The 18,219-nt window shown below is 39.5% G+C and overlaps 1 protein-coding gene across 1 annotated transcript in view; it reads left to right on the top strand.

Annotated features, from left to right (window-relative positions):
- The first annotated feature begins 235 nt into the window (after positions 1–235).
- The window catches only part of kcnq5a (potassium voltage-gated channel, KQT-like subfamily, member 5a), a 110,917-nt gene continuing 92,933 nt past the window's right edge, over positions 236–18,219 (top strand). Inside the window, exon 1 of the mRNA XM_063491573.1 lies at positions 236–576. Within this exon, the coding sequence (XP_063347643.1) occupies positions 236–576 (341 nt within the window). The remainder of the gene's footprint in view (positions 577–18,219) is intronic.

The following is an 18,219-nucleotide window of genomic DNA, read 5'->3' on the forward strand; positions in this document are numbered from 1 at the left end:
ACACCTTCATAACCCAACTCTTCTTCAGCTTCGCGCAGATGGCCAAAGTATCCAAACCAGACCGTGAAACTGTTCAGCCAATAGATTAGTTATTTAACTCTTCATCCACTGCTTTGTTGTACTTAGTGTGTAGTGAAAATCAAAGTAGCCACACACCCTCTGGCCCAAAAGCACTTGGCTACACGTGAATGCCTGCCGGTCTCCCAGCGCACTCCACGCTTGCGCTAGTTATGCCATGCCGCGAAGTCATACCGGCGACGAAAGCGGCGGCAGCGGGATCTGGCTAAAGACCTCGACTGGACGTCGGGGGCAGGACTACCCACTGAAAGATGTGGAGTGCGGACGGCAGACTATGAATAACGTTGTGGGTGTCGGGGACGGTCTCCTGTCTCCAGCCGCGGCAGGTGCGGTGGGAGCGGAGAGGAAACAGGGCGCCCGCCTGAGTCTGCTGGGGAAGCCGCTGACCTACAGCGCGCAGAGCAACCGCAGAAACGCACGCTACCGGCGGCTCCAGAATTACCTCTACAACGTTTTGGAAAGACCGAGGGAATGGGCTTTTGTCTACCACGCTTTTGTGTGAGTACTTATGCTTGTGCAGCACAGAACTAAACACTACAAGTCGTTTAGAATCTCATGTTTATGCTTTCCGATTGAATAGGAGTTCCCCACCTCTGAAAGCTGAATCAGTAAAATATTTTGTTAGGCAGGGATAAAAGTGAACACACAAGATATCAAAATTTGTATTAATTTTTCTGCTGATGATAATGATCAGTTTGGGTCATGATACATTTATATATCACTATCTCTGTGGTTTCTTCTTCTCTGTGGAAGATGTTTTGTATCTTCCTCTATCCATCCAACATGTCAAAAATCATGTAAACACTTTTTGGTTTAACCTTATTTATCTTGAAGGTCTTATGCCAGTTGTTGATACATTTAAATGGAATGAATATGTTACTTTTTGAATGTGACCACCTGTTGCTCCAGGTGTGCAGAAAAGACTAAGAACACAAAGCTGAAAAGGTTAGAATATAACAAGCATGTGTGCTAGTGTTCAGAAAAAGCAGACACAGTACAATGCTACTATCCTCCAGGACATTATTGGTAGCTCCAGCAGTTTTTGAGCTCTTTAAGATGGTCAGCAGACTGTCAGCTGAAAAGGGAAAAATGTAATAACTGCTGCTCCCTTGCATGATCTTGATTCTTTCATCACTTCTTTCCACAGAGAGTGGCACTGGGAAAAGCCCTGCAGGGACAATTTTAAAGCTGACATGTTGCAGTTCTTAAATTCAAACCAGTCCTCTACTGACCACAGCTTGTTTTTTCTTCCTTTTTGGTTATTTTTCTGGTGTGAAAATGCTTCATGATCAAAATTTCTGATTAAAAAAAAATAGCATCCAGCTTCCTCTTTCTTCATGCAGTTTCCATTAGCCATGGATTATTGCTAACATTCAAGCAAAGCTTTCCTTGCTCATAGCTGTCAAGATCTAGCTAAACTATCACGATTTGTTGTTCTATTGCTCTTACGAATCCTAGGATGTTTATCAACATGACACACATGTACTGTAAACTGTATCTATTATCCACATCCAACAGTTGTGGTCATATTTTTAGAGAAAGCTTTTCGAGCACTCATATACAGTGAGAACCCTCAAAAATTCGTCTCTGCTTTTCCCTTTTTTTGTGCAGATCACCTGTCAGTAGAAGTGTGTAGGTGGTGTTGGTGCACTGATTAAGCAAAGGTTTCTGGAAGTAGCTCTTATTTCACTGTCTGCTGTGGTGGCTGTTGATTCTCTCTGTTAAACACAGGCTATGCAGTAAACCTATGCAACTCTTTCACACACATACCAGTGGCAGCATGGTTATGGGTACAGATTAAAACACTGGATTCATTCCTTGTCCCAGCCAAGTCCCGTGTGAAGAGAAGGAAGAGGAGCTGTCAGAGGAGGGGCTCCACAGCCGGATGCTGACGTTTTATTTGCACAGGCAGGACAGCTGAGGTCGCAGGGGTTAAGTTGTTACATCTACTCACGACCGCGGCCTCCCACACTTTAGTAGTTTTGGATCAGCTGCACATATGAAATGATTTAAAAGTCTCAAACAATTTGCTTAAGTGAGATGAAGAGAGCTTTGGAAAAAAATACTCCTCTGAGTCAAAAAGCATGTGTTTTAATGTCCAGTGGTGGAGAAAGAAAACAGAAACCTAACAAAGTAAAAGACAGGGGCAAAAGTAGGTTAAATTACTGATTTAATTTACTTATTGTAAAAAAAAAAGCAGGTGTAAAAAGAGGTAGACGCATTAGAATACTGCAAATTTTTGTCGTGAAGAGTTAAAATAAATGTATGGTTCCTGATTAGAATAGCGTTTCGTTGATTTAGAGGTAGGCCTGATGATTTTGAAATAATGGAAGTACTTTTGTAAAAGTGCAAATTGAATTTCTAGTCACAGAAAATTGCACTTATTTTTCACGCTTTCTGTCAGTGTATTGGAAGCGCAGCAGTCTATCAGGCCTAAGTTTACCCCCCACTGGGTCTGTGCATCGGTGATTAAAAAAACAAACATATATATATATATATAAAGCTGCAGGCAAGCACACAGACATTTTAAAGGTAGCTAGACAGACAACAGCATCAGGCAATACAGCAACAAAATGAGTAGAAATGTGCATGAGTTTGGTGATCTTAAAGGTGTCTTACTGTACAACGCCCATCTGAATGTCAGATTCTCTAATTGCCGCCACCACTTCTGGTGTTAGTCAGTTTTTAGATCTCTTCTCATGTGTAGTTTGTCCGAAGTCATTAACTTGTTGCTCTGTTATCCAAGAAACCTTTGAAGCCTCTGAGCAACACATACATAAACTTAAGTCACTGATCTAAAAAAAAAATTCATCTGAATTAATTAAACTTCACGCGTAACTGAAGTTAAACTTTGAAGTCTGGTTTTAATTGGATATAGCAAGTCACATCTTCTATTGCAAACTCTTCAAATGCGGATGGTTTTGATCCATCTAGACCACAAATGAAAGCTAGTGTGTAAATGCAGCATCTCGCTGCAACTTGTCCACAGTATGATGTAGACGTATGGCTTCACAAACTTACAATCGCATGGCTTCACACATGTGTTACTCACAAACACATTCACACGTGGTAAGTGATGAACCAACACACAAACAACACAAAGCGCATGATTTATAAAAGAAAAGTTCCTTTGATCGTTTAATTAGTAAGCACTTATGTTGAAACAGATGCTGCTGTGTGTGTGTGTGCGTGTGTGTGTGTGTGGATCCACACCGTACAGATGCGTAGGAAAACAGCTGAATGGTGTGTGTAGGTATTTGAATTATAAGTATGTATACTACACTCCTTAGGAATCCCTGATGTGCTCCTGATATCTGCTGATGGGCTGCAGATATCAAGACACTGATAAGCATCTGGGCTTATTTCTTGCCAAATAATGCTCCCACATTGAAACACTGCTGGCATTAAGATTCAATCTCTTAATGAGATGGCGTGTGTTGGGCTAATCACATTTGCTGAAATGGGTTCCAGCCACAGTCTGCATTTGTGTTCTATACTCAAAAGATGATTCCTTCCTGTGCATGTGTTTTAGTGTGTATGAAAGTAATGTCTTACCTATTTTTTTCAGATCTATTTATTCATTTTTCTTGTGTGAGTTTAAGATGATACATGCAGCTTTTTCTGTACATTGACATGTTTAATGTTTCTGTATCGTGAAAGCATTTATTCACGACGTACGCTGCTATCTCCGCAGGTTTAAGCATCCATGTTTTTGTTTTCGTGTCTGAGAACGAGTTGCAGAAATGCTTCAGAGTTTGTGTGAGATTGATTGAGTCACACATGGTGTGAGTGCACCAGCCATTGATTCCAGGGTCATTTTGGTCTGCTGACAGGTAAAATGTCAGCATCGCCTGATGATTTGCCAGGTGGATGGACACCTTCTCTAATGACCAACCTCTGTCCACTTTATCTTTCAACCAGACTGGCTTGTACTTAGTCACTTATGCGTTAACTGTTGACTTTAACTGGGACTGGGACACTTTTAATGCAATGTAATATTTACTATAATGGACAAAAAAAAATCATTAAATGTTGTATGTGATATACACTGGTCTACCAATGTAAACCTAACTTTAATATTATGGTTTCTCCTGTGTCACCAAAAAAGCTTGATCTTTTCTTGAGGCATCAGCATGAGACACCCCACCATTGGCAGACATGTCCTTTAGGCACTGGATAGGGTGTAGCGATTACATGGCTTGGACTTGGGGATGTTTGATCACCTTTGGATGTGGGGAATTTGGAAGTCAAAACCATCCATGGGGTCTTTGTCATGTTTGCGATCAATTTCTGGGATGTTTTTGATACACAGTGGAGTACATTGTCCAGCTGGAGGAAGCTGTTGCTGCAAGGAAGTGCAATTTCTGTTCCATCCATCCATCCATCCATCCATCCATCCATCCATCCATCCATCCATCCATCCATCCATCCATCCATCCATCCATCCATCCATCCATCCATCCATCCATCCATCCATCCATCCATCCATCCATCGTAAACCTTGCAGTTTTAGGTTTCTGTTTTGTGTTTGTGGTTTGTAAATTAACTTTTAATGTTAGCTGCAGAAGGTTAGTACATATCTCAGCATTTTAGGCTACCTACTTGTGTTAAACATGACAGAATTATAGCGGCGAGAGTGGAAGGTAAAGTTTACAAGATGGCAGTAAGACCTGCTATAATATATGTTTTGGAGACGGTGGCACAAACAGAACGACACAAGGTCGAGCTGGAAGTGGCAGAGTCGAAGGTTTTAAGATTTACATTGGGACTCACCAGGATGAGTGTATCAGAGGGACAGCTCAAGTTGAGCAGTCTGGAGACAAAGTTAGCGAGGCAGTGTAGAGACGGTTTGGACATGTGTCGAGGAGGTATAGTGGATATATTTGACAAAGATTGTTGAATATGGAGCTGCCAGGCAGGAGAAAAGGAGGAAGACCTCAGAGGAGGTCGTGTGGATGTAGTGAAGGCAGACATGCCTTTCACACCTACAGTTAATTTGTCTGCCACCATTTAATGTAGCAAATATGCCTTTGGACTGTTAGAGTAAGCCAGAGTATGCAGAAAGAACCCATGCAGGCATAACAAAAAGACAGAAAGAGTTTCTACTTATCACTGACTTTTTTGTATGACTTCTTAATCATCTCATGTTGATTTCTGTTTTTTTCCCCTTGTGGTATCAGTGCACTGCCTACTCAGACCTACTATGTCCAAGTTTGGTTGTCAGCTCATAGGCAGTGAGTGGAGTGTAGCAGATGCAAAAGAAATACCAGTGTAGTTAGTGATTCAACACAACGTCTTATTATGCAACCCAAGGCTGGACAGAGGAATTGTAGTTGCTGCCTATTTATGCTGCTAAAAAATAATTACTTATAAAAGAATAAATATCTAGTAACTTAGTGTTCAACATGCATATATTGTAGAATATTGACAAAGGTTGTTGAAAGGTTGTCCACCAGTGTGTGAATGTGAGAGTGAATGAATAGTGGAATTGTACAGCGCTTTGAGGGCCCCAAAAACGCTATTATTATTATTATTATTATTATTATTGCTTCTCTGTAGAAATCAAGAAGAATTCAACACAAGCCTTTGACTTAGTCTTTGTAATCCTCCTTTAGATGTACATTGTGGTTAGACCTTAAAGATTTTTGTATTGGAAAAGTCCTTTAGAATCTTTAATACAATAATCATCAAACATGTGAATTTTATATAATATATGTAATCTCAAACAGTTATTGTATTCAGAGGGTATTTTCTCACTCATGAAACTGCAGGTGCACTGATCAAAAAAAAAATTGCGCTCAGATTTGAGGAACTTAAAAGGAATCCTGAAGAGGCTGCTCTTTGTCTCCTGAGATCATGGTGACATTTGAGATACCTGAGCACATAAAAGGGTCTCTGTGTTTAGGTTCCCTATTGCTTCCAGGTAGGAAGGAGGTGGTTGGCCAGCACCCAGTGGAAAATGCTGGAAGATGCAAAAGGATCTATTTGATAGGGTGAACAGAAGGAGGGACGTGCGTATGTGGGTGACTGTATAAATACTGTCAGGATGCCATCCGGTGTTTGCATGAGTAGATACAGAGTTGCTACCCTATTAAAGATGTTTGGTGTATGTGTGTGAGTGGGTACATGGTCATCACTGGGTAATGTAACATATCACAGACACATTGTGTGTCCAGGTCACAAGTTGGTTGTCTGTCTTTCAGGGCCCAATGAAAAGAGGAATGAAGAGGAGGCAAGAAAAGATAACAAACAAACAAACAAACAAACAAACAAAAAACCAACTGTTACCGCATAAAGGAAGTGGTGATGTGGGAGGGAGGGATTTAAGTTTTTTTTTTTATGCATGAGAACACATGTAGGCAGTTTTTTGTCGACTCAGTGTGTTGTGAAAGAAAGGTAACATCTGGCTGTGAAGTGTGATTTCAAAGAGTGAAAAAGAAACAGCACCAGCATCCTGTCTAGACAGTTGGACACTGGCCTGTATGCAAGATTTGCAAACACAGTGAAAGATGGATAGCAAAGAAGTAATAACTTTGTGAAGGTCATGTCAACAACAGATTTATAGTTTATTTGAACAATTTTATTCCTCCAAAATGAAGTCAAAGAACATATTCAGGAGTTAGACCCAAATGGAGCTATAGAAAAGACACATTTTCACCTGGTGATGTGGTTATCAATTAAATCCTAAGCTTTCTAAAGTAACTAATGCATTGTAGCAAACTTTTTCTCCCCTTTTGGCTTTTCTATGCTTCACTGTCTCCTGCTAATATCCGACTTGGAAGTGTATCATACGGACATTTGAGATGAGTGTCAATCTGGTGCAGTCAGTTTTGAAGTAAGTCTAAACAGACAGATTTCCTTATATACCACAAACTGATTTCCCCTCAAAATGAACAAATTCGATTAAAAAAAAAGAAACTCTTTAAGCTTCTTAGAGATATATGTCAGTGTTGGACCTGTAGTGGTCCACAAATAAGTGGTTCCTTCCTCTTCATAACATCTGTTTGAAAAGTTTCATTTTTATTCAGTATCATAAAATCTAGTTGCATAAAATTCAGTGTGTCAGCAGTTAGAGTAACACATTATAGTTTTATGTTGTTGTGATGTCACTCAGCTACAACAAAGACCTGCTTCCAAGCCATCTTAAAGTTTGATTCAAAGGCACTGCAGTATTCATTATTTCATAATAAGATGCCTATCATCTTTTTAATCAACGATCCTCTAACAGTGTATGTATTAGATAATAGATAAATAGCACCCGACAGTACTATTCCTAAATCCCCAGATTTAACAATCTAGCTAACTGCTGATGTTCGATCCAGCTCAATGCATCAGGAATGAGTTACAAAAAAAATGTAGGGAGAAATGAGAATAGTTTGTTATTTAAACTGATGATTAATACACGAAGAATCACTCCTGACACACAATGGATCATCAGAAAATCCCTTTTCCCCATCGACGCCCACTATTCTGCATGATAACTTGTTTTTGTATTGCTTTTATGGCATTTAATTGTCTTATTTATTTGACTCTATTTTGTGTACAGTGCTTTGTAACCAGGCGTCGGTGAAAGACACTTTATAAATAAACACATACTTTCTTACACTCTTACTGCACTTGTAACCCAGAGCATTTCACTTCTTCTGACTGCAAATAGTATGTAATGATTCCCATGACCATCGGTTTATTTACACCCACCACATATTCTCCTCAGTCTTCCTGTGTTAAGCACGCTTGCAAATGTGTTAAAAAAAAGAAAGAAGTGAGCTAATTAGTCTGTGCCAGAGTTGAGAGATTTGATGAATCAGACTTTGATGTTAGTGTCATCAGGGAACAAGTCGTCTACATCAGTCAGAGCTCACTGGTGAGAAGAAGATCAGAAGGGATTGCAGTGATAAATATACTGTGACATTCAAGCAGGTCAGACAGCAAGTGTGTATTGCAGGTGTGTGTATGTGTGTTGAATAGGTTGGGAGAGAAAGACCTGGAGTGAGAAAAAAATTGCATTTCTTTTAAAGTGCACACTTGGATGTCTGAGTTTCATATGTGTGACATGGATATAAAGAAGGAACACAAGTGGTTGGAGAATAGAGTGTGTATGACTATATGAGTAGGATTGCACTATGTGTCGGTTAGTCTTTTTGCGAGAGCGTGTGTGTGTGTCCAAATCAATGTATGTCTGCTCGTTAGTCATCCAGCAGTCCTCTCATACATCAGTGGAGGTGCCACTTTGCAGAGCAGACTGCAGCGCTGATGGATGGAGACAGGCTGAGCTTGTTGGTCCTCTTGCCCACACAGAGTGCACCACAGCTGGGCACGCATTACACCAGCTTCATTCCCCTGTCGCACACAACTCGGACATTACCCTGTCAACTCTTTTAATGAGAACATGGCTCAAAAGCACTCTCACAAATACACAATCATCCATGTTACACCTACGTCACTAAAAATTCACCTGTGCCATTAGAATGATTTAGTATGCAAAGTATGTAATATGCATTCTGTATAAAGTTATTATAATTAGATTTAGGAAGTCATTGCCCGCCGTGAACTCCATATGCACATGCATAAACATGGTATGGATCTACTAATTTAACTTTCTTCAAGGACACCTATAAGTGTATTTGCAGAAATTATTGTTTTAATATGTGATTGTAATATGAATCTGCATCCCTAGATCTTTTGGTGGTCTAGAAAGTTTAAAGTTTAGTTTTCCCCTTTCTGATTTCTTAGATTTTAGTCACCATTGCATGTTTCACATCATCAAAATGCAAATACAAAAGGCAGTTTTCCAATTATGATTAAATTTGTTAAGGGGAAAAAAGTTACCCAAACCTAACTGGCCCTATGTGAAAAAGTAAGTGCCCTCTACATCTATCAATTGGTTGCACCACCCTTTTGACTGTGGGTGTGACTTTAAAAATAATAAGTGCTGTGTTAGTTTTATATGTAATGGGACACAAACCATCCACAGAACATTTTCCTGAAAGTCTTGGCAAATGTGCGACAAGCCTTTGTGCTCTTTTTGGTCAACACTGGTTTCCGCCTTTTACCCAGTGTCCTTCTCATTGTTGAATTGTGAACGCTGACCTTAACTGAGACAAGTGAGGCCTGCAGTTCTTCAGATGCTGTTCTGGGTTCTTTTGTGACTTCCTGAATAAGTCGTTGATGCACTCTTGGAGTAGTTTTGCTATGCTGGCCTCCACCTGGGAAGGTTCACCACTGTTCAAAGCTTTCTACATTAATGGGTAGAGGCTCTCACTGTGGTTTGCTATCTTTCCAGAGATAGATGTCAATTACTTTGTTTTACAACAGTTTCTTTAGATTGTGGCATAATGTTCTGTTTTTTGAAATCTTTTAGTCTACTTCACTTTGTCAGACAGGTTCTGCTTGAGTGAGGGTCACTTCACACATGTACTATCCACTTTTCCCCATCACACACAGAGGGCTCAATGCGTTTCCCCTGAGTGACTCCTTTCTTTGTGCCCCTGAAAGTCAAAACAAGAATTATGAGTTGTGCATAGGAGTATAGGGCCAACGTGTGAAGATTTCAGTAGGTTTTCTGCATATGTCAGGCAGTTCAGTCTTGTCTGTGCACTTTTTATGATCATATATACACATAAAGTATATTGTGGCAAAAACATATGAGCCAGCTCAAGCCAACACATACTGTGAATAATTTATCAGTGTAGTCATACACATTTTTCAGTGGTGACACGCTGATTCAGACAGAACAGTACTAGCTCACCCATATTGGTAAGTTTCCCTCGTGAAAGAATAACAGGTGCTTGCTTCATGTCTTTCTTTGTTTCACGTGGGACTTTGCCATCAAAGACAAATAATTAGAATTGGAAGAAAGTGCTGAAAGTTGAAACAGAGACATGGAAGAGTAGAGAAAAAGAAGGAGGGTTTGGCTGAGAAAAGAAAAGGTGAAGAGCAAGCAGGAATTTCACTGCCTGATGAGGCAGTGATATGTCAATAAAATACCTGCTAGTTAATTGCCCTTGATGGACTTGTTGTACGTAGCTGTACTAATCTGCTTACATTCTGGCCTTTCAATAAAACTAAACAAGCAAAATGAAGATATCGCAGTCTGGTTGGGAACTGTTTTGTATTTTCCATGATATGTTTTTTTTATCTTAATTTATCCTGAGCTGAACACATAATATGCTTGTCAGTTCATTTAAAATTTAGCTTCTAATGTTCTGCTAACTTGAGTTACACTGGGTTATATTGTTACATTCAGCTGATTCAGACAATAACTTTAGTGAAGCCTGCAAAAATTTCACTTCATACTATTAAAATTTGTCAAGTTACAGGCCCTCAGAGTACACAGGGCAAGTTTGAAACTTGGTGCTTGGTTATGTTGACGTCTTTTTCCCCACATTTTTAAGCTCTTGTTGTGTCTTAAGCACTGAAGCTAGCCATATGATATTTTCCAGGCTGAAAAACAATTAATTAATAGCTTAGTCACTAGAGGGAAAACAGGGCAGCGCTAAATTATTTATTTATTTATGTATGCTTTTGGTGACTAATTATAAGTGGCTGCAGTGAACAGCTGGTCACCCAGAGATTGGGGAACCACATTTGATTGCATGGCAGTTGCACAGATCCCCTGGTGGGAGGCAACCTGTCTTCACACTATTGCAGACTGACAGTAGTCACTCTGAGACAGAGGCAAGTTTACAAATAGTTGCTGTTTCATTTCTAAACAGATTGTCAACAGATTACAATCAGTCATTCTGCACTGACGAACCCACTCACATGTGTCTGTGCAGCAGAGGACTTGGTGGCCAACTGGTTGTATTCTGGTTTAATTCCCATAATGTAAAAGCAAGGTTGCCTATGCCATTTTGCAGTCAAATTGCCATTCTGCAACATCTACATCAATTCCTCTACGATTTGTAGAGGGATTTCTGAATTTCTGTTTCAGATCTATGAGATCCACGCTGGACTCTGAATGTAAGCATTCAATGTGAATTTCTATTTAGTGTAAAGTTCTTTCTATATAGACAGCAATAAATTTGCAATTTTTGCCAATTTATCACTGTTAACAGCAGCTGACTGCAATTGGGCAGACCTGGTCCCCATCTTCAAAGCAAACATTTCAAAGGCTTCAAGATCGCAGATTGCACATGGTGGCGTAAATTTTGCTGTGCTGTAGTTTACAGACAGATTTTTCCAGAGCTGGGGAAAAAGCTCTGTAAACTATTTCTGTTTATAACCACAGTATGTAATTAAATTTGTTCATGTGCTATTGTTAAAAATAAATTCTCAGAATCTCTGAGGCTGAGGTACCTTTTCATGAAAGACTCAGGTACATGTGAATTTGTGTTAGCAGCCAGGTGAAATGACTCCACAAATGCAGGATTCTGAACAAAGAAGACACCAGTTTCATTGCAATATATACAGTATACATATATACTGTGTGTGTATATGTCTATATATATATATATATGCTTATACATATATGAATAGAGAGCGAGAAAGAGCGCGAAAGAAAGAGAGAGAGAGAGCATTAGCTGAAGTAAAATTGATGTAGATTAATAGAGTTGTATGTATTGTATGGATTTACCTATTATTCATACAGATTATGTACCTTATTTCCCATACTCGAATAAAAGTGGGATTTGAAAAAAAAAAGTTTTAGTTACATCATATAACCGGATTACATCAGAAATGGAATAAAACACCACATCTGGAAACAACAATACATTTGAAACAATACATTAAATATACTGTATTTTATGCAAACTAGAGGGACTGCATGTGTTTCAGGTCTTTTTTGAGTTCATGACGGATTAACCTCTTGAGTGTTAATATTCCAACCGCTATAGACGACTAAGAAAAAGAGATGGATGGGTTGAGGAGCAAAGAGGCATGTCACAGAAATGCGACATGAGTACAAAATAAACCCAGTATTATTTATGCTCATTTTTATTTCCGCTCTCTCACTTTCCCTGAAGACACAGAGCTAATGTGAGTAGGCGTGTGATTTGGCTTTGCTTATTGTGTGAAGTCATTACAATTCTTCCATTAGAGACAGAAGCAGCAAGAGCTTCCCTCTCAAGACAGAAGTCAGACTTTCACAATCTGTTATCAGCAGTCATATCACACATTTGTCCATCTGTACTACATGTTTATTTTGGTTTTCCTTTGGACATTGACATAGAAAATGTTCTTTAAAGAAGGAAATAGATAAATGATGGTGTTCCTGCAACATTTTGATTTCATTTAAGGCCCCCCCCCCCACACACACACATTTCTACGCTCTGTTGGAAGTCAGTGTTTCTTGGTTCTTGTGTTTTGGACGCCTCAGTCCATGCCTGCCCTTTTAAGTGCTCAGAGTAAAGAATCTCAAGTGTTTGTGCAACTGACTGAAACAAGCTTGATTCATTTATTTTATTAAAAGCCTGAACCAGAACATGACTTGTGTTCACTGTAGGAAATGAGTACTGTCCATCATCTTTGTCTGGTGAGTATTTTTAGGGTGCTTGGGAAGTCAGGAGTCACAGAGAAGTGTTTAAAGGTGGTGCACGGTGGTGTATGGGGACAGTGTAACTGTAGGAGGGATGGAGGGGTTCAAAGTGGGGGATTACATCAGGGATTGGCTCTAGGTTAACAGATGAGGGACAGCAGCTCTGATACGTGTAGATTCACTTTGACACCCAAACAGACTATTGCACGATCTATACGGACGGTACATTGGTTGTCCGCTACGGTTTGTTTCACCAGAAATTGAAAGAACACCAATCTGATTTCACCTAGCCAGCTAACAGATGTGACTATAAGTGAGGAATGGACAAAAATACGTCGAGTTGATATTTGGCTTTGGGCCTCTCACCTATCAATCCCTACACAATCACATGGATAAAGGTCAGCTCAGCAGGGACTGAGGAGTGACAATAATGATTTCCACCGCGGGGAACATAAACTAATAGTATGTATGTGAGCTGTGCAGCAGCATACTGATGAAGAAGAGAGAATACTGATGGCTTAAATACAGTGCCTTAAAGCACAATCTGTGTTGAATAATGGCTGAGCTGAATAGAAGTTGTGTGGCAGAAGGCAGGTGTTTTGTGCCTGAAACAGCATTCGCTTTCTTCACTTCATTTAAGGTAATTATGTTTGGTGTAATTCCTTGAAACATTTAGTGATAGAGTGACAGAATTTGCTGTGCATTCAGCAAGTGATTTTGAGCATGTGGGTAAGCAACTCAGTGATTGGTTTAATTATTTTAACAGCTGCTGGAGACAAGAATCTCAAGTGTGTGAACATAAACGGATTTGTGCAAGCAAACAATGAAATTCATTCATTATTAGATTTTGGTGTCTCCACAGTGCAGTGGTTTACGCATTCATCTAACAAGCAGACACAAATTCCATTTGGAGTTATTTCAGGAAGGGTATTCATTTTTTAAATAAATAAAACCAACAATATTTAACTTATGGAAGATACTTTAATTTGCCTTTGTATTATAAAATACCTTGACAACTAAACATGTGCCCAGTTGTTCTTTGTACCTGCCCAAGTTGTCAAATTAGATTTATATATAAAGTCAATTTAAAGTATTTTCCATAAGCTATATTTTGCTTCCCTACAGTTGCAGGCTCAGGCTTGTAGCTTAGGATGAACCCTGCTGCGTTTTCTGTTTGGGAGGTATTTGCATATGTTACCACAACCCCCAGCCCTCCCCCACAATAACACTGTTTAGTTTCATCATAAATGAAATAAATGTTTAGGAGAGTTTTGTAGTTTTGATTAATGTTGTTGCAGGTCCAGCAGGTACCAGTAGAGGCTGATTTAGGTCACAGATTGATCTATTTTCTGTTAGAGTCTTTGTTTCTTTCTTGCTCCTGGTCTTCTTTCCTATTTCTTTTCTTTTTTTTTGAGGGGGGGTAAAAACACTCTCTTGCACGTGCACACTTGTACCTGTATCTGAACCTCTGTCAGCCATATTTACAGTCACATTGCACTAATGAAAATGATAATCTAATGAAGAAAAAGCTGAAAGATTAGGTAACACATAAGATTTTTTGGAACTTGTTATAACTGATTAAAAAAATGTTTGATAATCATAATGATTGAGAAAGAGATGGGTTTTAGGCTCAAGTGTATGGACATTTGGGTATAATAGCGTGGTGAAATGCTATTCCTAATCATGGTTTCCTCTCCAAATCAATGCTTATTTACATTTTAGTGTTTGTGTAAGTGAATAAGGAGGATGGGTGGATCTTTCATTTCCAATAATAATAATAATCTTTATTTCTAAATCACTTTTAAAGCTCAAGTTGCAAATTGCTTTACACAAAACACAGTCAAAAACATGTGTTGCCACTGAGCCATAGCCTGTATATTAAAGATGGAAGTACTGTAATTTAAGTAAACCTTAAATGAGGTGTGGACATCATTCCTTTGAGAACTGTCAAGGCAGGCAGGTTGGACTCAAGCATAGGCTGAGAATATAATAAAAACAGTTCTTTATGTACAGACACCAGGTGCAATAAATACAAGTGAGGGGGGAGCCAGGGGTTCCGAGGATCCACGGGAAGGTTCAGGAAAACAGGTTCTTCCCACTTGCACAACGATCACCACTCTGGGGGAAAATCCACTCCACACTTGTCACGCCAGACTCCTGGATACTCACGCTCAGACATCCAAGGTACAAGGGTTACAGGACGGGTCCGGGGAATGTATATACAAGGAGACGAGAAAGTTACAACCAGGAAACCACGAAGAAACTCAGAAGATCACAAAGCTGGGATTTACACTAATGTGTTTTACTCAATAATCCAGCAATGAGAAGCTCTGAGACACTGCTTTAAGTAGTGGCCGGAAAACAGGATGAGCCACAGGTGAGTGATTAGTGACAGGTGTGCGGGCCAAAGGCGGGAGCCCACGGTGAGCTCCGCCCATGCAGAGCGATGCAAGAGAGAGAGAGAGAGAGCTGTGTGGACCGGGCAGACACAGGGACCATGACAAAAAGATTGCCTTGTTTTTTCAGTAATTTTCATCATAGTTTCTATGTTTACAGTTTAAAACAAAATTTGTAAAGCCGTGCCTGTTCCTCTTTCAGTGACTGTGTAAATGTGTAGTTTTAAACACTGCTCAAAGTCATATTTAGTAGTAATTAAGCTATTTTGACATATGATTTATAGGCTGATCAATATTTACATAAAACACGAATGATATGTATAACAATCTAAATAGCTGATGATGATTTCAGCTGTACCACATACATAATGCAGCTGTTGCCATTCTGTCTTTTCTTGTAACTTATGTGTTCCTACTGCATTTCTAATGGTTCCATATTAAGAGTAATTGAAGCTGTTTCGTTCAAAATCCTCAACTTTTAACCGCAACAAGTCTGAAACAGTTTTGCTAGTTATATTAAAAGAGGACGATAAAGGAGGGTTTGCTTCTGATGTCCAGTTTTAAAACACCAGTATGGGATAGCAAACAGGGTTAACTTAAGGCTTGACAACAGGATTTCACTTACCAGTGAGCTACATCTCAGTAACAACATTCCTCTAAGAGAGGAAACAAAATGAAATGAAACCATTGAAACCAGTGACAGAAACTAAATTAGAATAAATGTTAAATTTTTAAATGTTAAATATTTGATTTAATGGACTGAGCCAGCCCGACTTCCTCTGCCAGGTTGCAGAACCTCAGGATCCCAACTGCAAACACTGTCTCCTTTAGTTTTCAGCAAGGCCTCGGAGGCAAACAAAGACCTGCCTGGGTATCTCAAACCAGTCTACCACATGACTCCACAAAACTACATTTCCCCCCTAAAGCACATGTTGCCCCTGGCAACCTAGCTCTGACAAAAATCCAGCTACTTATTTTGCACAGAATGAAATGTGCTTGTGTGTTTTTATGTCTGGACAAAGTGTTTGAATCCAAAATAAGAGAATGTCCCTGTGAATGCATGTGTGTGAAGCTTCCTGTAACTTCAGATTCAGCGACTCTGAATCTGACACCATTGTAGTGTGGATGTGTCTGCACTGGCGTGCATGAGGACAGACGTGGTTGTACAGTCAGGTTAGACTTAGGTTAAGGTTAGGGGAAGAGTTAAGCATTTAGTTGTTGTTACATAAGTGGGTTCGGGTTATTGGGTGTATGCTAATGAGTGTCCTCACAGTCATTGTGTGTGTGCTTTTGCATGTGTTGGGTCTAGGCCATTGACGGGAGTCAGTCTAATGTAGAGTGAGTGTCTGTTTTATCTAAGTAAGCCCTCTCCCAGGCCTGCAGCCAACAGAACAGCCATCCTGACACAACAAGACAGCTGGCTGTTTGGATAACATCACACCTTTTCACCATGACTGTGCGAGAGAGAAACGAAGAGAGACAGAGCCTTTTACCATTCGATTAAGCTAAAGTAGACCCAGTTGACTGGTTAGTGCAGCTGTGTGTTGATCTGTGCAAGTAGACTGAGTAGACGTGTGTGACAATATATGTGGATTGGCCAGCTCGCCTTTTCTCTCTGACTCTCTCTCCTTCGCCGTGCGTGTGCATACAGTTTGAATTGGATCATCTAAATCTGTTCACAAAGCCGTACTGTGGCAAATTTTAAACTTAAAAAGATACTTGTAGAGTATATTTACATTCGCTTGTCCAGTAATGGAGTTCTCCATTTCTACTCTGGACTCAAATTGATGTTACGGGAATGGGGATTTTGTAGGAAGTGAGACATGTATGTGAGTAATCAGTACTGTTTTATAATTAACTGCTGTGTGACGTTCAGGTCTGCTGTTTTCAGTGTTTACCAAAGAAAAATTACGCAATTAATTATTATTTCAATCTCAGAATCATTGCCTATGACTTATTGTCTGTGAAGAACTTATGCAACTGCACTTTTTCAGCTCCACATTTGTAACTTTTTAATACCCTACAGATTATATTACATGTGGCGTTCATGTCCACTGTACCCATGGGCCATAAGTGTAGAGCTGCTGTGTCCCTTCATGCTTATTGTTGTTTGTATATGTGTACCGGCATGCATCTTCTCTTTTTGTCTTTCTGTTTGTGCTATTCCCGTTTCCAACATTTCCAAAATCTGCACTTCCACCTGCCTGCTCCCACATTTCTGCATATTTTACTCTCTGTCTTGCAGGAACCACTATATTTTGTCACACTGGAAATCAACAGGTGGACTACAACAAATAAATAGCTTGACAAAATTCTATACTTGAAAAAATTATGGCATTTTATATGAGAGAGAAGATTTAGAAGAGGTTTGGGAGGAAGGGGTTTTAGAACATGGGATCTTTTGCCTTCATTGGATAATACTGTGTAGACAGGAAGGCAGGGTGAGAGTGAACGGGAATGACAGGCAGGAAATGTTCTGGAACAGACTGAAACTCAGGCTCTAGCAGTGAGAAGTCTAAAAGTACATAGGTCACCTATTCAGCCAGGTGAGCTAAAGCAGCATCAACTCAGAGTCTGACAGTGACTGTGAATACGAGAATGAGTCTGACCATCAGTCACCTCCGGGACAAGCCTGCCAGTAGCCAACAAGGGGAGAACTATGGATGTCAGTAAAAAGTGAATGGTCTGAATGGGCCTTCGTGCCCAAGGAATGAAGCATCCCACATAGTTGCCAACATAGTGCAACAAGGGCCAACACAAAGGGTGGATATTTTAGTGCAGGAGATCAAATCTAAATTTTAGCTTTTGATCATAGCTGCCACCTAGAAATGTGTCCTGATTGGGAAATGATCTAAATTCGGTTCCAGGTCCCTCGTGTGTTTTTATAGGGTGGCATGAATAGGCTATTCTTTGAGTGTTGCTGATATGAATCTGTTCAATTTCTAATTAAGTTAAAAGAAGTAAACATCAATAGTAATGAGAGACCTTTCATTTATATTTGTTCAAGATAAAAAAAAAAGCAACTACTTTTAGTTATGATTGATTTCACTCTCTTTTTTTTTTTATATTACATTTTATCACAAAAAACTAGTGGCACTGTTGTGCTCTAACAGAGGTAAATTACAAATATTAAATATGTATATATGGTCTGCATTGGTTGGAATTGAGATAAATTCCAACCAGTGCAGACATCTGTTAACATCTGTTAAGTATTTGTACATAATCTTTTATGGCTAACAAAAACAGGAACACAAGGGTTAATCTTAT

This window comes from Pelmatolapia mariae, linkage group LG13, assembly GCF_036321145.2.
Source record: "Pelmatolapia mariae isolate MD_Pm_ZW linkage group LG13, Pm_UMD_F_2, whole genome shotgun sequence".
NCBI lineage: Eukaryota > Metazoa > Chordata > Actinopteri > Cichliformes > Cichlidae > Pelmatolapia > Pelmatolapia mariae.